A 23,038-nucleotide genomic window follows, 5' to 3' on the forward strand; every position below is an offset into this window, starting at 1 on the left:
GCTGACTGCAGGGTTGGGGGGCGCCCGAGACCCGCCCGCCGCGCTCCTCGGGCCAGCCGAGGGCTGTCGCGTCCACCCTCCAGCTGACACGAGACTTCCAGCCTCCAAGGGGCCGCCTTCCGGGCCTGCTTCTGAAGAACAATGTTGCAGTGACAAGAGTTTGCAGAGACCCGGCAAGGTTGGACGCAGAGGCGTTTCCTGTCTCCAGATGCCCCCAGCGGGCAGCACTCAACTTCCCTGCCCGCTGCCCTCGGCACCCGGGGCAGGAGGAGCCAGAGGAGCCGGCAGCTGTCACCCAGGAGCGCCGCGCCAGGCGAGCCCAGGAGGAGCTCAGGGCCGCAGGGCCGAGTCCTGAGGAGAACAACAAACCACCTCTGCAGAGGCGCTAACGAAAGGGGGTGGCTCAGGCCCGGAAGGCCGTGGAGATTCCAGACAGTGGGGCTCAACTTTCCACTCTTCCTAAATCCTTGTGTTTAATGGAAATAAATTGCTTCATATGTGATGTTTGCAGTTATTATTTATATCTTCATTTTAAAAGACTTTATTCCCTCTAAACATAGCAAAAATAGCCGGAGCTACTTCTCAGGAAATGAACAAGCACTTGGCGAATTCCTATCACCGCAGGTGTAGTAGGAAGTTTTCCTCACTGCAGTAATAAGTCATCTTTGTGGCTTTCTTCGGCCTGATCGAATCAATAGCTCCTTTCAGAATTTAAAAATGAGTACAACTGTTATAAACTCATACATACGGTGTAACGGGAAATTTTTTAAATAACGTAGGCCCATAAAGGAAAGCTAATTCAGGTATAGCTTGGTAATCGTTAGCTATGCTACCATTTAAAATTACAATCGTTATATATTTATTACATAAATGGGTATTCATTATATATACTGACCAATACAGCAAGTTATAGAGCAGTGAGTGGGGTGGGTGGGTGGAACAGATGAGAGAGAGAGAGAGAGAATAGAGAAATGAAAGAAAAGGAAAAAAATCTGAAAGTGTATTTGGCAAAATATTAACATATTGTCTATAGATGATAGAATATTGAATAGTTCTTCATTTTTCTTGTCTATGTTCTGCGACATTTTGATTTCTGTAATACAAATGCATCGTATTACGTAAAAAAAATCAATAAGGCCATTTTTACTTTTGCACACATTCAGAGATGTGTGCAAAAGATACAGGGATGAGATACCGGGACTGGAGAGATACAGGGATGAGATACAGGAGATACAGGGATGGCTAGGTCCACATGAAGCTAAATCAGAGTGACCAAAGAAGAGATGTTTCTAAGGACCCGCGCTGGGCGTGACAGGGCTTCCCAATGGGCCTCAGAGGAGGATCACCAAGATTCTTCGTCTACTTTTGAAGATTAAGACTTGTGGAAATACGACAATCCCATCATTAATGGTAACGTGCAATATGCTGTCAGAGGAAAGGACAGAAAGTAAATCGTTCTCTCTCCACAGTAAAAAGCACTTCTATGTTGAAAATTAATGCAAGACTGTTTCGCCTTCCTCACCCAGAGATTCTTTTTCTATGCAAATGACTCTGTGATGAATTAGTCATCATATGAAAAGGATTACTTTTTTTAGTTAGGGAGGTTCAGGACTGGTCTAAGAGGGGGGAAAATGGTCTCACATTCCCTCCAGCAACAAAAGAGTACTGTGATGGTTTTATTTTATTTATTTTTTTTAAATAAAGCTTCTTAAATTCCAGTGCTCTCTTTCTGAAAGTATTCCATAAAGAGGGGAAATACTGGATAGGGGGAAGAGGAGAAAGGAAGAGAACAGGGGAAAAAGCAGAAAAAAGGGAGGAAGATAGTGAGGGTGATCTTACTTTTGGATCATCGAATTATATTTGAGAAGCAGAAAGAGACGTTGTTACCTTCATAAACATTTATCTACCTAGTGCCTATTGAAATGGGAGAAAAAGTGAGTATATAGTATTTTCTCTTATACCCTGTAAAGCTTTCTTTAAAAAATAAAGATAAAATCAAATATATAGATGGATCCTCTCAACTTGCTTTCCTCTCAGATGGCTGAAATAAAAATTCTGGTCAGGACTGATTTCTCTCAAAGGGCTCACAAAACCCTGCTTTATCAGAGCGAGCAGACATGGGCGTGCCAGTTATGGGCAACGGGAGCCCCCTGGAGACCCCCGTTCCAGCGACCCTGAAGGACACAGCCGCTCGCCAGGAACAGGAACGGGGACCCCAGCCCGGAGCTGGGACGTCGCCAGGCCTGGGCTGCTGTGTGCTGCGTGCTCACAGAGACATTTAAGTCCATACACGTTACTTATCCAACAACACACGGGAGGAGTTTGGGACGGACCAAACACAGGCATTTTCTGAGTTTCTAGAACAAATAAGAACAAGGTTTTTTTTTTATGCTATTCACCCACATTGTGATAACCAAAGAAATCTGAGCAAGCTCACGCACGAGCCTTTGATTCCTGAGAAGAGTAGTCGCTAATGCGCATATCAGGAAATCCTGTATCAGCTTGGACTCTGCTTGCCCATTTTATTTATTTGTGGCTTGCTTAGATCACCTTATACTTTACCAACATGAAAACACGGGTCATTTCATTTTTACTTACTTATTTATGATGCAATTTCCAGAAAACTGAAATTCAGCTATGAAAGTTCTATGTATAAATTCTGGAGATAAGAAACACATAGCCGAGAAGCTGCCTCTGCGGAGGAAGTTTGGAGTACATGGAGGACTGATGTGGTGACTTAACGACCAGGAGGCTTTCTGCACTTCTGTAATTCAAGTTTGTCCGGTTTTGCAAAGTGAGATTACTCAGCCCGTATATATTTAGTTTTCTCCCAGTTCAGGTTCTGCTTGGCTTCTGGCTTCTGACTGCTTCATGCCTAACTGATAAAATTTGTGAATGCTGGGTGGATGCTCTAGGGTGAGCTAATTTGGACTGGTCTGGGGTTTTGTTTTGTGGTGTTTTTCATCTGGGCTCTTTATTTCTCCATTAGCATTCATCTCCTAGATGCAGTCATTTCAGTGAGGATGTGCAGCACTAAACACCTGTACAAAGCAGACAGGCTGTGTGTAGCTAGGGACTTGTGACAGGAAAATACAGCTGTAATCATTAAATAAATATACACTATTGCTACATGGAAGAAACTGTGCAGAGACTGGGCATAGATATCATCCAGTCTTTGTAGCTTTATGACATGGTTCCTGTCACAGGTCTTATATCTCAGATGAACAGTGAGGCATGGGATATTGTTAAGTTGTCTGTGTACACACATGTAGTAGCTAGGGCTGGAATTCAGGTAAGTTGATTCCAAAGTCCACACTTTCCTCACCAGTTCACAGACAGTAATGAGGAAGCAGCTTAAAGACATGTGATCTCATTAGTATACTTTGTTCTTTCAAATTCCTAATGGCTCTTCCTCTCTGCTAAGGTTCATGTTTATCTTGGCTGGGATTTCAGAACACTTTGAGTCATGTTTTATTTGTCATCGTCTTTAAGATATGGCTGTTGTTCTGCAGTACTCATGTATTTCAATACTACATGTATTTAAAAATTCATTGTCTTGCTAATTTAGTTAGGTATAAAAAGGACTGGTATGTTCGTACCTCAAAAAGATTTAAACAGAACACTCCACATGCTATACATGAAATTTAGCACAGGTTTTCTTTCATGTAATTTAAAGATGCCAGGAAAATAGCTTTGAAAAAGTAAGTATAGTAATATGGATAGAGAACTGGCTGCTTTTTTCCCCAAAGCAATCATTGATGATACTTTGCTTACCACCACCCCCACCTACATAAATAAACTAGTAAGGATAGTGTTTTTTACTAATATTCTACCATAAAGTGTCTACTTCTAGAACAGCTAGCTTGAGGAGAGACTAACAACAGATGGAAGAGCATTTTCGGTAGTGAACATCAATGCTCATTGAAGACACAAGGACCGTGATCATTCTGGAGTTCCACAGAGTCGGTTTTCGGCTACAAGAGAGCACTAAATATGAACACCTTATACTTCTATGCACCTGACATGCTCAGAGACCAGGCAGGAATTTGCGTAAGCAAAATCTTCTTTTTCCTTTATTGATGTAACATTGGTTTACGACACTGTACGTGATTTAGGGAAATGGGTTCGCACCTATTCAGAAGCATGTTCCCACACCCCCTCACCATGAAAGCACCCAAGTACTTTAAGGAATAGCAACACATTTATATCTTTATTAATTTGGTGGGTGAAGAAGAGTACTTTGGAAAGGGAGGGACAGGATATTGGAAATAAGTACCTGTCCATCCCACCCGCTATCATTTCTCAATTGGCTGGTTAATATTTCACAAAATTTGGACTTCCTTTCTCTATGATTTGATTATAAGAACACCCCTCAGGTTACACTTGAACTAGAGATTTCCAACTACCACAAATGATATTCTCCCCCAGGGAATCCAAGGAAGCAATTCATGCAATTAAACTCTATTTTCTACTTCTCACTAACCTTCTGCCCCTAACAGGCAGAAAATCACCTACACTCCTTTGAACGATGCAGGAGTGAGGGATTTACCCCCAGGTGAATTTCTTCTCTGTAGCCATCCCCACTCCCTGTTGCTCCATTAAAGCTAAGTTCTTCTCAAAGACAGCTTGACTTTCCCAATTAGACCACTGATTTACATTACCTACCACTGAATCATAAGCACATCCAGATTCCTCTTTTAGTGTCTGATTTCATGAACACATGCCCTAGAATCTCTAGCTTGCAAAAAAATCAAACTTTGTAAATTAATGTTATAACTAATGGCAAAAATAGAAAGAAATGTCTGGACTCATCCAAGACTTACTGAGATTATTCATAAACTATCACCAGTCTCTACTAGGGAAGTTTTATAAACCAGATCATGGTTATCCTTACATACAATTGCTTTAAAAGTGTAGTTTGAGGTTTTCATTAGCTCCTCTAAAACACAAATTTATACTTTAAAATGTTTAATAGAACTGTGACAAACCAGGAGAGCCATCCAGACTTAGCAAAACAGTGAGCTGTTCCATCACGCACTTCATTTCAGCTCTGTTTTCATTTTATGAAAACGTTTGCATGAAATTGAAAAAGTTCACCAGTTAGAACTTTCAGCTTGTATTGTCAATTCCGTGACCTCCCAAGGATGCTACCCCTGCCCGTAACTTTTTAAATGAAATAACTGTACTGCGATTCAGCCTCAGTTATTCAAGAGATGAGACTTGGACAGTAATGGCTATTAGTCTGGGTCCTACAGGAACTCCAGATTCATGAAGAACTTTCCATGGACAAGGTATTCTGCTAGTAGCTGAAATACTATGCACAATTTCATCTTTCTACTGTCACTCAAGACAGATCATCTTTTTACAAGCATTTTAACAATAAAGGAGCCTGATGCTTAAAGAGGATTACTATTTAGCCCCAAATGCCATAACTAAGAAACTGTAACACTAGGTTTCAATTCCAGGCTATCTGATCCAGTCTGAGCTGGAACCACCATACTAATTACAATGGTTCATCCCACAAAAGCTCTTGGTATTAAACCTGAACATGACAGCCAGCAAACCCTATTTCATTTACCACCATTTTCCCGTTGCCTGAGAAAACTGAAGCTATATAATCCTCCAAGTTTAACAGGCAGACATTCCATAGATATCTCTGCTAGAAAAAAAAAAATCTTAGCCTTCATAAATATCAGTCAATAAGTATTTATAGAATACAAATAATATGCTAGGCATTATGTAAGTTGTGAAAAGATGACAGTGAATAGGTCTCCGGCTTCATGGAACTTCAAATAGTATTTTTCCACAAGAGTATAAATACTGCCAATTGCAATTTATTCTTAACATTGCCCTCATTACCCCCAAACAATTCACATATATTGTCTCTATCAACCTCATTTAATCCTCATAAAACATCCTCTGACTCTGGGGATGATTTAACAGATAAGGATACTGAGGAGCAGAAGATTAAGTGACTTGCCCCAAGTCTTACATCCACTGAGCAATTAAGGGAAAAACAAACCAAGTGCCCCATGACCTTTCCAGAACTCAGAAATGTCTACATTGAGGGTTTTTGTTTTTGCTTTTTTCAGAGATTTCACACAACAATCATGTATTTGGTGGATAAAGAGGAAAACCCAGAATAGCATACTTAAGTTCACACATACATGTTCCTATCTCTGGGATATTTTCATGTGTTGTCACTGATGCCTTCCTGTCACTGAAGTGGAGATGAGAAGAGAATCGCTCTCTTCATTGTTCTGGCCAGATACCTTAGCTTCCTCCATGAGTACAAAACTCTGTTATTCCTATGTAGCTTTCTTGGGGGAGGGGGGAGAGGAAACATGCACATTTCACCAAATATGGATATCTCATTTGAAATCTCAAGCCAGTGATTTCATTAGCATCTAGAATTAGGTTATTGCTTTCCACAGTGCTAGCCCAAGGGTTTGAAAGCTAGACTCAAAACAAACAAACAAAAAAAAACAAGTTCCCATTTGGGTGCATATCACGTATAATTGTGTGCATGTTCCTCTGTTATTTCCTTCTTAGGAACATTTCTGATGTCTGTGGCCATTGATAAAAATGAACCACTTCCTAGTTTGAAGACCATGAAAGATAACTCTCAGTTAACAAGTGTTACTAAGAATCAGAACCTGAAAGCAGACTCTCAAATCATGACCAGCAATATCTAAAACCATGAGAGAACCCCATGGACCTGGTGGTGGACAGTTATGGGTGCTGTGGGGGTGATATGCTGTGGTCACACACATCTGAAGAGCTGAGAACATGAACTACACTGCTACAGCATGGACTGTTGTAAGCCAATGTTACCCCAATTTAAAAAAAGATACAATAATACAATGTCAACATCCCATAGGAAAAAAAAAAACCATCCCACTAAGATTAACAGCTGTTAACACTATTACATATATGAGCACAACATATACTCCCAACATGAAAATTTCACTCTACAAGAATAGGTGAGTTGTAATTCAACATGGAATCCCCAAAGATGGGTAATTTTACTCAAAAATATCCATACAATAATTTCATTTGAGTCTGCAAAATTCTCTTTTTGCATGTGTAAGCCAGTTACTATTTTACTAACAACCTGGTCTTTGTTTTCCTATTTTAAAAGGTTAGCCACACAATTGATCGCATGCAATAATGGCCTAGAATGTATTATCAGGAATCATTCCAAATCCTTATTCCTTTCTTTATTTTCCAACACAAATCATCAAGGAAAGTTAAGCAAATAGGACATAATATGGGGAGTCATCTCACCATGCAAAAAGTCTAAAAGTGTATCTCAAAAAAACATTTGTGATTTTTTCCTTTTTCATAGTTAAACCGTTAATACTTACTTATGCCCACAGCTGTAATGAGCTTGATTGCAAGTCCAGGAATTTCACACTGAACAAAAAATGGCTCCAGAATGTAGCGCCCAAATGCCAGTGATATCACAGCAGTGGCTGCAGGGCTAGAGAACACATATGTGATTAACTACAGGAAAAACAAATGGCACCTTCATCAAACTTCTGTTTCCTCCATGTACTGTTATTTAGTATATGCAACATGTTAAACGAAGGTCTCAAAGTTATGCAACTCCTCATTTCTTAGGTTATCATAGCTATTCCATGTGAAATACTGCCTATAATTTGGGAGTCAATATTTAAACTTCACGTATGCTAGGCAGCACCAATTCTGCCCCTGACCGCCCACATTAGACTTTTTCCCCTTAAATACCTAGCTTATTACTCATCATACTGCTACAACTGGGCCTCACTAAAAGCAGCCTCTTTTTCAATAAGTCAGCAACTAAGTTCCAGTCACAGTATTAACGGGTAAATAGACAAATCTAATGGGCCAGGGGATGGTCAGGAATATTAACAAAAAACCCAAACAAAACAATTAGGATCAGTAAGTGTATGTTGCTGCTATACGCTTATATGCTTGACATGGTGCTGTTTTTTGTTTTTTGTTTTTAAAAAAACTTTGTTTTTTTAAAGATTTATTTATTTGTATATACAGAACTGGGGTACAGGCCAGAGGCTCAGGGGTAGCGAGAGGCTTCACCAGAGACAGAGTGGGGAGCAGAACAGGCAGATCGACGAAGCACACTGCTGAGGGGAGCAGCGGGCGGGTCAGGAGAGGTCTGCCGCGCCATGTGGTCACCTCCGGGGCAGGCGGGGATTGAACTCATGCGGAAGCGGCTTTAGATTCTCATTGCTGTGCTTTAACCCGCTGCGCCACCAGGGAGGGCCCTGTTTTTTGTTTTTTTTCTATACAGATTAAAAACTTGAAGAGCCAAGACATTCTCTTCATCCTATAGAAGTGTGAGATGCAAAGTATAAGTTGAAAATAAAAAAGTACCCATAATTTTGTACAGCTGAGAAAATATGAGGTGAGAACATGAAGTAAGTTCAGGTATACAACAAAGTCGGTAACATACCCCTGTACTTTACCTCTTCAATGGTTTTAGGAGAAAATTGCACGTCCTTTCAGTTTGGTATGTGTGTGTGAGGCTGCCTACTCCTTAGACACCCAGGCGAAGTCCATCATTTCTCTAGTCCTGATTTCCCCCTTCAGCTTCTCTTCCACCCGTGGCTACTCAACACCCAAGCCTGATCCCTTGTTTCCTAGAAAATATCTCCTCACTCAAAACCAGACTAATTTTTCCTGTGCTCCATCATATTAGCAATTTGCTATGCATAAATTAAAATTGAACCCTGCCACTGTACTGCATCCGAAGCGTGCTCGTCATGAGCACAAACCCTTCTACTCAAGGCTCGCCTGGCTTATGCTTCCCCGGCTTGTCAGTCTGTGCCTTTCTACGGGAACATCTGCCTAGCCGTCACCTGGAGGCCCAGCAGCCTTCCATTCCCCAAGAAGGCTCAGCCTTCCTTGACCCAAGGAAACTTCTCCAGGCCCCAGAATAGGCAGGGTCTCCCAGGATACACTGTCTTCTTTGACTCCAAGGTTTCTTTCATGGTGCAATTGCCACGGTGGCCAGTCCATGCCCACGCCCGTGACCATTTGACAATATTCCCCTCACCTGCCCCCAAGTTCCTTGAGTATAAAACTTATCCCAGTGTTCAGCATAGTTTCTATCGTACAGTAGAAACCCAATAAATATAATGCTGTTAAAGTAACATCTGATGATGAACTACTTGGGAATAGCTTTAATGTTAGGTCTTATTCTGTGTCACTTGTGGTGTGGATAAATCAGAGTGAGCACCCTGTTACATTTGCCAAAATGCCGAACAACTAGCCGATCCTCAAACCAACACATGCCTGAAACAGGATTCCAGCTCAGCTATACAAGGCTCCAAATGTCCCCATCCTGACAAGCCAGCACCCCAAACACATAGTGTATTTCTCTGAGCCCTGAGGAGGTCCCCAGCACTTATCCACCCAGAATTTCATGTTGCTTCTCCCCTTCTTACCCAGGGAAGCAGGACAACGTGCTCCTGCTCTTTGTGCTTGAAATGCATGCAGTGCAAAAACAGAACAGATACCTAGCGAAGCAGTAAGAGGACAAAACGTCCTGTTCGACAGCGGATGCGCAGCAGAGGCTGCTGTTTTCAGAGAATTAAGACAGGAGAGAAGAACATGTGTGCACAGCAACTGAACTGTGGCACCACAGGATTTAAGTTGACCTTTGAAAAGTAAGATTCAGATCATCAGAAAAGAACAGAAGGTACAGTCCAGGCAAATTGCAGATTTTAGAAGAGGAACAAACTATTTCTTTATCATTTTTCTGCAACAAGTTTGGAGAGCACAGAACTGTTTAAAATGAGAGCAGGCTGACTAGGGCGTAAGCACGATGCTGAAACACTCTGCTAAAAAAGAGCCTCCTGGGACCATAAAAACCATGACTGGTGTCAAGACGATGCTCATTAGCCCTGCATTTGCCATTTATCCTCCAATGACACATGAGGGCTCACAGGAGGCCTGGGCTGAGAGGTGTGTCTGAGAGGTTTCCAGGGCGCGTGGGCTTGCCCGGTTACTTCTACTTGACTGTGGTCAGAATATGCAAGTCACATCTACTGAGACGTGCGTCTCAGGGTGCCTGCACCGGTCATGCAACGTCCCACCTCCCCCGCCACGTGCAAGGCTGTTGGCACTGGGAATGACATAGCACTATCTGGACTGATTTCCAACGAAGACAGTCAGAAAGAGAACATCCTCAGAACAATAGACAAAAAGAGACTTTCACAACCAGAGGTCACCGATTTGCTCGGTGTGAGGAAATGAGTCATTCCTGACAAATGGAGTTTGGTGTCCTGTGAAGTGTGGACAAGACTGGTGGGCAGGGGCTTTGCCAGCCACAAAAACTGGGCGAGACTCGTGACTCCACAGAGTCCTCCGCCAGAAGAAACCTCCAGCTCCCCAACTGGCACTTCATTCTGCCAGGCCTGAGGGCAGGGAGAACCTGCTGAGGTGGACTGAACACTTCCTATCCTCTCAGGCCCACACCTTTCCTAGAAGAGTCACAGTGAGAAGTGACGAGCAGAGAGGAGCAGGTGGAAGCAGACGCTCTGCAAGGCCGGCGTGGCTGTGAGCTCCTGCCAGCAGCAAAGCGGGCTCAGGGGGTGTTCCCAGAAAGGTGTCTCCTCAGGGGGCTGCAGGGTGACCACGCGGCCCCATGCCCGCTATACTGCCGCTTCACTCAGGGCCACCCAGCAAGTTCCAAGAAGAGTGTGCTGAGGAGATTCCTCCTCTCCCTGTCCTTACCGAATTATGAGCAGCTCCACCCACACGCGCACAAAGGCTGGGAGGGGGCCAAAGACTTCCAGGATGTAGGTGTAATGACCACCCGACTTCTTTATACTTGTTCCCAGTTCCGCGTAGGACAAAGCACCTGAGAAATATTTATAGTCAAAAGGGACAAAGTTAGAATAGTATCAAGTCCTCCAACAGCAGCCTGATACAGCTTCTCTGAGTGGCATGTGACGGCATCATCTGGTCTGAACGGCGCCCTCGTTTCGAAAGAGTTAAAGGTCCTTGCAACCAATTCCCCTGTGTCATTTCCTCAATTGAAGCTCTGGCTCCTTCTAGTCAAACCATGCAATTGTACTTAAGGTGACCAAAACGAGCTTCTAAGGTAAGAAAAATCTCCCTGAAATTTTGAATCTCAACTCCAGACAAGGGGAAAAAGAGAAGCTAGAAACTTGATAACATGAGCCCATTTTTCGATCAAAAATTCACACCAGGACAAGGAATTGGCCCGCCCTGATTTCAATATGTGCAGAATCCTTTTCATAAATAATTTCTGAGGCACATCAAAATAAACAAGATTTATCTGTTCTTCAGTAAAGTGTGGGCTCTGTATGCCTGGCAAGGCTTCATTCAATTTGCAGGACGTCGTGTCAACAAAATGAGTTTGGGCTCAGATATTCTTAATCTAGTTCTGGACGTGGCTTCCCTGGGTGTTTTCAGGATGGTTGAAAGGACATATTTTTTGGAAAGACACTCTACTATGCTTGTGTATGTAAAATTAATTAGAAACCTTATTTCTGCACGTAGCAATATCATGCACACGCTCGTGAGCAAATTCTGCAGTGGCTGAAACGTCAGCTTCGTGCTCTGTCCAGGAAACGTCAGCCCCTCACATGGGGCTGTGTCCGAATGTGAGCAAGGGCCCCCGGGGCGCACGCCCGGCACGGGAAAGCACCTTCTGAACTGTCGTGTTGCTTACTAACCTGACCAAGTGATGATCAAGAAAGTAAGAACTGAGTTATTGACGTGACGTGCAGAGCTCAAGCCGCACTGACCGCCAAGAGCTCAAATACAGCATGTGACCTCCCTGAGCCACTCGTGTGTGGGACACTCTCAGGGAGAACTGTCCAGCGGGAACATAAGCCGGGCACTCAGTGAGTTCGTCGTTTCATGTACTGCATTCTGCACCTAGCAGTGTCTCAGAGCTCCTGGCAATCCTACAGCGAGGAAAGACCGCGGAGTCCTCCAGGCTCACACCCTCGCCAAGGGAGCCCCGAAGCTCCCAGAACAGGACACAAGAAAACCCGTGTTCAAACTCGCAGATGATTCTAAAGTAGCCAGTCTGCAGGTGGCTACTTGAAGACCACTGGTGAACTGCACCTCGTGATAACTAACTCTAACTAACTGCAGTTCACCCTGTTGGAAGCCATCTCCAGGCTGCTGTGCTGGTAGAAAAGTCTCCAATATAAAATGTTATTGGAAAAATACCTCCACGTTTATTGCCAGAAAATCGATCCCCAGACCTGTGTAAGCTCTGTTGAAACTCTAGGATGGTAGCCGCAGGTTTAAATTGAGTTCTGGAAGAATGAGGTTTTCATTTAAAAGTCTCAAGCTCCATAACTATTTTACCCAGATGAAAAAAAAGTTCAAAACAGGATATAAAAATCCATCTATTGACCAGGGTTTAAAAAAAAAAAAAAGTAAACGAAATATGGAGATTCCTTCCCCGTAGTCTTCTCACACACTCGGCTTTGCTTCCTAATAGGAAGTACTCTCATCAGGAAGGTCTGAGTAACTTAAGTGACAAATGTAATGTAAATAAAGATAAGTGAATTTACACAGGAGCATACTCCCTGATATTAGTAATCAAATAACACGGGCGCAAGTGTAAGCATAGTCAGTCAGTCCCTCTAACTTCTTTTTCTCTGAGTGTGTGCTCGTGCGACACACTTACAGTAGGTTTTCATAGCATAAATCAACATCACTTCGACTAGCTCCATGCACAGAGCAGGTCACCTCCTCGTGTTCGAATGACCCTGTCCAGCGCGTGAGGCCCAGGCACGCAGGGAGCTGCAGACAGGGTCAAGACCAGGAAACTGGCTGCAGCTTTTGCTGTTGGATATTGATTTCTCCTGAACAGACCAAGAAGTGTAGAAGGTTAAGGCCTGGGGAGCACAAACTCATTCGGAAGATCAACCATCGGGACTCTCTTCGCCTACTGAAGTATATGCCAGAGCCGCACAGAACTTGCTCTTCCAAAAACCTCCAGATGAGTCCTCCATAGAAATGTCTAGAATAAGACTTTGTATCGACAAGTCGTATTTAAAATCCTTTCTTTCTAAGAAAGGGAATGTGGACCCTCTACATACATACCCATAAGCGTGCATAGAAACAACGCAAAGCCTTAAGAATGAATGGATTGCCACGCAGAGGACCGGAGTCCGTACCTTTAAAGAGCAGCATCTTTTGAAATCAAATCATACCACTGTCACAGATGAGAGGATGTACGTCTAGCACCAGAGCATAAATAACCTTGAATTTTTTGACTCTTCCACAGTCTTAGTCACCTTTACCACTGACTCAGGGAGCTTTCTAGTAATCTGCCCACTCCAGAGGGGGCTTTTATTGCCATCTTACCATTAACTGTTAAGTTAACAGATGAGAAGAGCTCTTGCAGGGGGGGTGAAAAGTAATCATACCCCTCTGCTAGTTAACTCTGGGGACAGGTAGGCAAATGACAGTTGCTGGGAGCCCAGGTGAACTAACCCTCAATGAAGAAAGCAGATCTCAGCAAGCTCAGCAAACGACCCCCACTCCCAGTCTTACCACCTCTACTGCAAAACTTGACAGGTTCCAGGGAGAGAGGAAAGGTTGAAAATATTTAAAATATGTTCAGTCCCTTGCAATCAGCTCGCTTATGAGTGCGTCTGAGTGTCGGGGCCCCAGCGTCTCCCTCGCCAGGACTTGTGAAAGAAAATCAGCCAGGACGAGCCCAGGAAGCCAGAAAGGAGAAGTTTGCCGCCCGTTTGTTTTGCCAATAAAAAAACAGTAAAAGTTCTCCGAACAGTCCGTTCTGCTTCTAAAGAGGCCACACGCGGCACCCAGCAGGCCAGCTGCCCAGGGCCCCAGACAGTCGCTGGGAGCCCCAGAAAGCGCACGTGCATTTTACTGGGTCATCAAAGTTTACCTTTGCTCTCTCGCCGCAGGGGAAAGTAAGAACACATTCTGGCTCAGTCAGAAAAACGAACAGCCTGCAGGCAGCAAGTGTGTGGGTGGGTGGGGGCTGGGGTGGGGGCCGCGGCACGACCCTGCCCCGCGTCCACGCTGCAGCAGGGTCTCTGAGCCCAGAAATGCACACAGAAATCAGGGTGCATGCAGCCTTTGCCCTCTGCTCCCCCGTTCCGAGTCGAGTGAGTGTCCCGGCCAGCAAAGCACCCCGCGCCCCAGACACAGCCCCGGGAAGAGCCACACTCACCGAACAGCGACAGGACCCCGCAGAGGCACCAGACCAGCAGGGACATGCCCACGCTGCCGGTGTTCTGCAGCACGCCCTTGGGCGAGATGAAGATGCCGGCCCCGATGATGGTGCCGATGATGATGGAGATGCCCCGCAGCAGGGTGATCTTCTTCTTCAGCGCCACCTTCTGCTGTCCCCGCGGCTCCTGGCCGCCCGGGGCCGGAGTCTGCCCGCTCTCATTCCCCTGCAGATAGCCTCCATTGGAGATGGCGGGCACCCTGGGCTTCCTGACCATCTCTGTGAGCCACCCACGGGGAAAAGAGGAGAGGAAGAAACAGATGAAGCAAACTTTCAACTTGTGTGTCTGCTGTTCTGACTGTCTGGGCGCCTTCCCTCTGCTCTCAGAGCTCTCTCAGGGCTACTGTGTTGACAGGTAGCGACTCAGAGGTGCGCTGCTGGCTCCCAGCTGCCTAGGACCCTGGGAGACACCTGGGAGCTGAGCAGCCGGCGGCACTCCCCGCCCTCCACCGCCTCTGCGGACCTTGGCTGCCGCTGCAGCCCGCTGCCGTCTATCATTACAGGCCAGTCAGCTTCCTCGTGGGCTGGAATTTAAGCTCCTGCCTGTCACACCAACTTAACCCGGCTCAGTGATGATGCAAATTCTCCAGGTTTGCATCAGCCACGGGAGAAGGCTCCAGCATTACTCAGCTTTTTTTTTTTTTTTTTAACAGTAGCATGTTGCTCAATGACTTAAGTTTAGCAGAGAACAAAGCCCACACTTAAAAGGGATCTTAACCAATCCAGCAGGAGTAAATTCAGAACAGACTTCCCAGCGAGTTAAAGTAACTCCAAGGGAGGGACAAAAGGTCTTGACGTGAAAAGAAAATGAAAAATGAAACAGGAAATGATCCCCGCCTCTCTGGAGTTTCTTTTCTTTAGCACACATCGAAAGCACTTCACACGACTCTTGCGAGCTGCTTGCACAGACCCCAAAGCGGCACTGTTTGAGCAGCATTATTGAGATTCCATATTACGCTCCCTGCTCCTTTGTTTTTTAATTTGGAGTTTCCTAGCAACACAGTCAAATCTAATATTTACAAAGCTAGCCTGATTCTATGCTGCATCGACACTGTCACCCACATAATAATGGGGAAACCTTAGTCACCATGACAAGATGAGAACTGACGTTTTACTGCCCCTAGTAAGCCAGATTTCAAATCACCACCTGAGCTGGACAGTCACAAGCTGCAGTAACTCTGGGAAGCAGGCAGCCCCGGTCAGCCTCTGTGTGAAGGGAAAGTTCCTTTGCATGTTGTTCGACTGAATCACCAAAAGAAATCTAATTGCAAAATAAGGCAACAGTTGCAGTGGCCTAGAAACCTGGATCTAGACAAAACTCGGAGAGGAATGGACAGGATAATGGCTGTCGGGGTGGCGCTCTGCTGCACGATTTCTCTCTGGCGACTGCAGACTTATTAAAATAGGACGCTCCCTTTCAGTGAATTGGAAATGCAAGCTGAGTTTAAAAAGTTTACTTTGAAACTGTAAGAAGGCAAAACATTTTTAAGTTCTACTAACTTTTTTTAACCAGGTGGCCACAAAACAAACCCATGGCAAAGCTGCCCCTGGGTCCAGAGAGGAGCCCCCGATGTTGGCATCACCCTGAAACCGCAAGGACAAGCACCATGAAAGTTGCTTCTGAGTATCTGCACAAAAGGAGCAAAGCAACGGAGTGAGAGTCGGGAAGGAAAGAGCAGAGGACTCAAGGAAGATCACTAGGACGAGGCGGCCATAGCGTGTTACGAACCACGGCCTCCGAGGCGTGATCTTTTCTTCTTACGTGACTACCTAAATGCGACATAATAGGAACTTGGATCTCTCATGGCAAGGTTTTATCAAGCCAAAATAAATGCCTTTTTATTTATTTGCGAGATGTCATGTCTTTCAAAAAATAAAAAAAAAAAAAACAAGAGATTTCTTCAATCATGTTCAAATTCCTCAAGAACACTCAGTAAGTGGTCCTTTTTCAATTTCTTCCCTAGCCATAGCAAGTTCTTCCCTGGCATCATTCTCCGTGGGTATGCAGATAGGGAAAGGGAAGAAGCCAAGATTTACCCAAAAGGGGAACAGATGTGTTCTGAAGAAGTGTCAGCGGAAGTAGAACAAACACTAAGAATTCCAGGGAAGAACTTTCTATCTCAAATTTAAAGTTGCTGAAGTGAGACTTAAAGGGTTGCACCATTACATAAAAATGAGTCTCCATAAAAAATCCTGCAAAGCTGCAATTGCTAAAGACCTTTCTCAATCACCCAGAAATTCACAGAAAATGCACCTTACAAAGAAAATGTTGAGTTACCTTCAATGTTAACATACTCTCATAATCAACATTCCTAAACTTATACATTAAAAATCTGGATGGTCTTCAAATATGTATCATAAAACTGAGTTCCAAGCAAATGCATTTATTTATATATTCTTCCTCCTGCCTTGGCCCTAACTTTAAGCATTCCTAGTCAATTAAGAGATTATTCTACAGCTATTTACAAATATTTATCTAGTGTTCACTGCGCACAAGCAATAGTCCCAGCTCCCTAAAAACATCTTGTAGAAGAGCTACACATGATATTCAGTGGTCAGTACCTTCCTCTGCTACTAATTTCTGTCCCTGACTGTTCATGTGGCATTTAATGACCTGCCAAAATAGTCACTTCTCTGGCTCAAAGGTACTGGAATGTGCCCTGGCTTACTTTTGAAAGAATGAGATGTTTCTCTTCTCATCTGTTGGGAGTTGTAAAGATGTGACCCCAGTACAATGGGTGGCCTTGAGAAAATCCCTGGGAAACAGAGAAAAAGCTGTGGTGCTTAGAAAGTTCCAGCATCACCAAGTCCTGTTTCAGTTCTAAGGGACCCAGACTGACTCCAGACCCCACACCTCTTCCCTCCATTCTATGAGCAGCTGTTTCCTAACCGGGCATGCAACCTCTTGCTTCACACACACAAATTACACATGTGTGGTTAAACTTTCATGCAGGCAGCATCTCACTAAAGCTTCTTTCATTAATAGTTTTATTTTATTGTTTCTATTAATTTCACTTGTTTTGTTCTATCTTATTCATTAACCCCCAAGTTAAAATCCATTTGTGGCTCAAATTTGTGGGTCACAATGTATTTCTAATAGACAGTGCTACCTTAGAAGAAAACACAGTCGATGATACCAGGAGGCATTTCTTAAAAGAGACACATGAATTACTAACTATTAGGGAAGAAAGACTAGGTTGCATTATATTAAAATGATTTCCATTCATCAGGCACAGTTAAAAGACTGCAAGAAGTAACCATAAAATGAGAGAAAATATTTCCAAATGACAAAGACCAGACATCCACAATAAACAATAAATTCCTACAACTCAGTAGAATTAAACTAGACCATCCAACACAAATGGTCCAAAAAGTTGAGCAGACCTTTGATTAAGTGACCAGAACATTTGTGGAAAACTAACTGGTCAGCACTATGCATCACTGGAGCAATTCAAACCCAAACCACGACGGGACGTTAATTCTTACCACCACGGTGGCTCATACAGAAAGACGGACAAGACCAGGGGAGAAGGTAGAATAGCAGAACTCAGGTGCCTGCACGGACAGTGGGAGTCATGCTGCTTGGCTGCATCTCCCCAGGCAAACATACACGTGCACTTTGACCCGTCAGTCCCCTTCCAGGAACTTGACCAATAAGAGAATGCGGGCCCTCCGCGTACCAAAGGAAACAGGATACACACAGCAGCGTGACGTCGAGTAGTCAGTACTGAGGATGATACAAGTGCCCACAAACGATAGGATGATAGCCGTATGATGGCATTTATGCAGTGAAAAACTCTGCAACCATAAAAATAAATGAAAATAGCTATGTGCAGAGAGAACACTGGAAGACCGGTGGAAAACATGCTGCATCACTCAATTTACGAAATGTTTAAAAACAAGCCACGTGTCCTCCTGGGATGACGGCATCACAGCTACTTTTGGGGGCCAGCGGATGCTGGTTACTGAGGGGTACAGGGTCCCAGTGATGTGCTATTTGCCAGCAGAGGTAGTAAGTCTCTGAGTGTTCTGATTTTTTGAGAATGCATGGAACTGTACATTTACATTTTTGTACATTTACATTTTTGTACATTTCTGTATTTATCCTAATTGTCTTTTTTTTAAGATGTATTTATTTAAGCTTACAGAGCTGGGGTACAGGCCAGAGGTGCAGGGGTTGTGAGAGGATTCAGCAGACAGAGTGGGGAGCAGAACAGGCAGACCAACCAACCACACTGCTCCGGAGAGCAGTGGGCAGGTCAGGAGAGGTCTGCGGCACCATGTGGGTCACCTCCTGACGGGGATCGAACTCTGCTGAAGTGGCTTTTAGCTTCTTAGTGCTGTGCTGTAACCCACTGCGCCATCAGGGAGGGCCACTAATTGTCACTTTTTAAAGGCAAGTATTCCACTTGAAAATTTATGCCATCCTCCCCAAAACAGATAAAGCAAACAGGTGAGCACACCCATCTAAAGTTGGAAGAGTGAGGTGACTTGGGAGGTGACTTCGTTTTCTAAAGAACTCCCTACCCACCACATAGGAAACACAATGTTTTTTAGTATATCTGAAGTACTAATAACTACATGCATAAGATTCATGGGAGATCCCAATAAATTTCAAGGAATTAATATGCAAGCAAGCCATAGACTATAGATTGTACGATGCTGCAATAAATTAAAAATGAATAGCTCTTATCAAAAAATTGATTATTTATAATTATAATAATTTTAAAAATAAATCCTGTGTGTTTAAAAATTTAAAAGATACTAGCCACTTATTTTAAATTGAAAAAGAAATATGGGAAGAAAGAATATTCACAAAATACTTAAAATTGAATAATAGTGAAATATATGTTAAATTTGTAAGGAGGCATAAAATAATTTAAAGGACAATGTAAAACTAAATATTATACTTACTAGAAAATAACATAGATTTAGTGCAAATAAGCTAACTATTGAACACAAAATTTAATAAGAAAAAGGCGTATACTCAAAGACTATAAAATGATAATTCTGTGTTTAAGGAGAGTAAGAATAAAAAGACAATAGAAAATATTCCCACAACAAATCCTAATTGTTTTTAAAGACTAATAAAGTCTAGCAAACATGAACGAGGAAAAACTAGAGAACTAATTAAATGTAAATTAAAATGTAGAAAATAGCTTAGAGAGCTAGAGAGTATTTTTAAATAATAAAGGAATATAGTGAAAGGACTATGTGTGACACATAATATCAGAGCCTAGAAAAATGGGCAAATTTCTGGTAAACAAATATTACTTCCTGAAGTGACACGAGAAGTAATTCAAAAAATAGAAACCTGAAAACTTGTGGTGCTAATCAAGGAAACCCTAACTCAGCAAAACAAAACAAAACCTAATAAAACCAAGTCCCAGCTGTTTTCAAGGTATGGCCTACCAGGTTCCACGAAATAAATAATCTTTTGTTTACAGCAGTTACCTAAGAGAAGAAAAACCATCCAACTCGTTTTTGTGAGTTTAACACAGGAATTGGCAAGCTTGTTCTGTGTAAAGTCAGGTAGTAAAAATTTTAGGTTTTATGGACAGCATGGTCTGTCCGTGTAACACCCTTTAAAAATGTTAACATCATCCTGAGCTCCTGTGTAGTTTGCCAACATTTGGTGATTGCAAATAGGTTGAATCAATCCATTGCAAGGGCTCTAGACAGGGTTTTTTGCAAATAAAGTTTTATTAAAACACGATCGTGCCCACGCATGTATGTATTTGATGGCTTCTGCAGAGTGAGGCATGCAACAGGCATGAACAGCTCACAAGGTGAAAAGTGTTTGCCATATAATTCTTGACAGAGAAAGTTTGCCGACTTGGCTTAAGAGGACATATGGGGTCTAACAACCCATTTCTTCCTTAATTTTCTTTCTTACCAATAACTGCACATGCACCTGCAGAACTTTTTGGTCCAACAAGAGAGACACGCAACGGCCTTGAGGCATTTAGAATTGCTAGTCCCACTGCTTGAAATATTATTCTCTTAGCACCTACATATTTCATTCTATTTTTTCAAAGCTTTATTTATTTATGCATATAGGACTGGGGTGCAAATGCAGGTGCAGTGAGAGGATTCCCCAGAGACAGAGTGGGGAGCAGAACAGGCAGATGGACGGAGTCCACTGCTGAGGGGAGCAGTGGCCGGGTCAGGAGAGGTCTGCCCCGCCCTGTGGTCACCTCCCCAGCGGGGATCGAACTCATGCTGAAGTGGCTTTAGCTTCTGCGTGCTGTGCTGTAATCCGCTGCGCCACCAGGGAGGGCCAACATCTACATATTTCATTCTTTCACTGCCTGTACTGACTTCTAGAACAATAACAATTACATGACAGAGTTAGTTTCGATGAATTTGTTCTCTCTCTCATTGGATTGTGAGCCTCCTGATCTTGGATTGAATTTTAGTTTCTGCATCTCAAAATACCTCGTCCAGGGCCCTCCCTGGTGGCGCAGCAGGTTAAAGCACAGCACTGAGAAGCTTAAGCCACTTTCGCATGAGTTCAATCCCCGCCTGCCCTGGAGGTGACCACATGGCGTGGCAGACCTCTCCTGACCCACCCGCTGCTCCCCTCAGCAGTGTACTTCATCAGTCTGCCTGTTCTGCTCCCCACTCTGTCTCTGGTGAAAACTCTCACCCTTGGCATCTCTGGCCTGTACCCGAGTTCTGTATGAATAAAAAAAAAAAGAAATCTGTTAAAAAAAAAAATACCTCGTCCATTATCTTTCACAGAGCAGGAGGTACCAGATATATAGTAGATAGTCACTAACTTTCCAACCATTCACAATATTGTTATCTAGCTCTGTTAACTAAGTAAAAGGTGTGGATTAGGAGAAGAAGGGAGCTACAGAAAGAGCCAGATCATCATTTTTCATAGGAGAAAGTTGATATAGAACATACCAAACTACAATTGTAAAGTAACAGGACGGTGATGTTATTTAAAGATATGGAGGCAAAGAGCAGGAGAACAAGCAGGTGAAGGAGGGAAAGCGCTATCTCTGTGGTCGGGGCAGTATGGGCCAGACGTCACGGTATGAACACCTGCTCGTGTAATTAGTCTGGAGCAATTACGGAGTCTTCAAACTCCGCACTTGCTCTTTATAGAATTAACAAAATTTTGAAGGGTACTGAAATTTAGAGAAATAACATCAAAAGATAGAAAATAATTAAAATAAGATTTCTAAGGTCCTTTTACTCTGGGATTAGAGGATAGAGATATTAATCAATTGGGGTCATATAAAGTCATATATCTATGTGAATAAATTAAGAGCGAAGAGAAGAGAAGAAGAAACCAATGGGCAGCTTCTAAACTAGGGGAAAGCAGCAAAATCTCCATCATTCCAAACAGAAATCAGGAATGAAGGAAAGAAGGGCTTAGTAAGAACAAACTAAACAAAAATGCATAAAATATTATGAAAACAAATCTAAACACTAGTCACATCAATAAATTTAGATAGGTAAAATGACCAGCTAAAGACAAAGGTATAGACTGGATTATTAAACTATGAACAGCAGAAAATTTTCCAAAAAACACCTACATTTAAAATAAAATATATTAAGACCAAAAAAATTACAGAGTCATTTGCAAATAAAACATGTTTGTGCTCCTACAAGTCAAGTCTCAAAACGGTGAGGCCAATTTGATAGAATTACACAGTTGAGTTGAAGACATCAAAACAGTCACCTCCACATCTGCTGAATCAATGAGTCAAAGAATTAACAGTTACGAATTAGTGATCTATCCAGATTTCCTTATATAATTTTCCTATCATTCCTTATATCACTTGTCCTTATGTGGTTAACATTACAGGCTGTGACTGGATCTGAAAATGCACCTTTGTCTTCTTCCTGGCCCTGCCCTGCTCTCTGAATTCTCTTAGCAGGATTCAAGAAAGCAGCTCTTCAGCAAAACACTGGCCTATGAGTCTTCAATTCATGGTCCTTTTTTCTGTAATCTGAACTATGACAGCAGACACGGAAACTAGTCTAGAACCCAATGTATAAATACTGATGATCCAGTAACACCTAGGTAGATTTCTTGCCAAAAATGCTTAGCCTAAACCCAGTGATGGGGAAACAATCAGAAAAACACATGATAGAAGAAAAACCTATTGACAACTAACCTAGCATTTTCAAAAACACTCAGTGTAATAAAAAAAACAAAAAGGGAACTGTTACATTAGAAGAAATTAGAGAGACATTACAACCTGGCGCAGTTTGTAAAACGTGATAGGACCTCAACATTTGAGTATACAAAAGCATGCTTGCATACGTGGGACAATAGAGGAAATTTAAATAAAAATTCTACTTTGCATGACATATGGAACTTCATTGATTTTCTTAGGTGTGATACTCCAATTATGATTGTACAGAATAGCACTATTTTTCAGAGATATATTAAAATATAAATGAGGATACTATGACATAGGCAATTTGTTTCCAAATGGTTCAGCAAATCTAGATGTTTCCAAATGGTTCAGCAAATATAGACGTGTGAAGAGAGAATTCAAATTCAGTAAAATATGCACTGCACTTTGCACCATAGTCTGTAGAGGCAAAATTTCCAAAACAGCATCAGTTAACATCAGAAATAGAATAGGTAAATAGTTGAATATACACTGCATTAATAATCAGCTGCTTTTTAAAACATGAAAATGTACTAACTTTGATAGAATCAGTGTCTAAAATATAAGACATGTTAAGTAACAAAAGAAGGACAATGACTGAGTACGTGAACTTGACTACCTATATGTCTGCTTGCAGACT

General features: G+C 42.7%; 1 protein-coding gene across 1 annotated transcript in view; it reads right to left on the minus strand.

The window, feature by feature from the left end:
- Nucleotides 1-14,512, minus strand: part of SLC7A11 (solute carrier family 7 (anionic amino acid transporter light chain, xc- system), member 11) — a 64,488-nt gene extending 49,976 nt beyond the window's left edge. Inside the window, exons 1-3 of the mRNA XM_004685286.2 lie at nucleotides 14,201-14,512; nucleotides 10,741-10,867; nucleotides 7,366-7,483 (exon numbers count right to left, since the gene is read on the minus strand). Of these exons, the coding sequence (XP_004685343.1) occupies nucleotides 7,366-7,483; nucleotides 10,741-10,867; nucleotides 14,201-14,477 (522 nt within the window). The 5' untranslated portion in view covers nucleotides 14,478-14,512. The remainder of the gene's footprint in view (nucleotides 1-7,365; nucleotides 7,484-10,740; nucleotides 10,868-14,200) is intronic.
- Nucleotides 14,513-23,038: the final 8,526 nt, after the last annotated feature.

Source organism: Condylura cristata, unplaced genomic scaffold (assembly GCF_000260355.1).
Source record: "Condylura cristata isolate star-nosed mole 26May11 unplaced genomic scaffold, ConCri1.0 scaffold00018, whole genome shotgun sequence".
Taxonomy (NCBI): domain Eukaryota; kingdom Metazoa; phylum Chordata; class Mammalia; order Eulipotyphla; family Talpidae; genus Condylura; species Condylura cristata.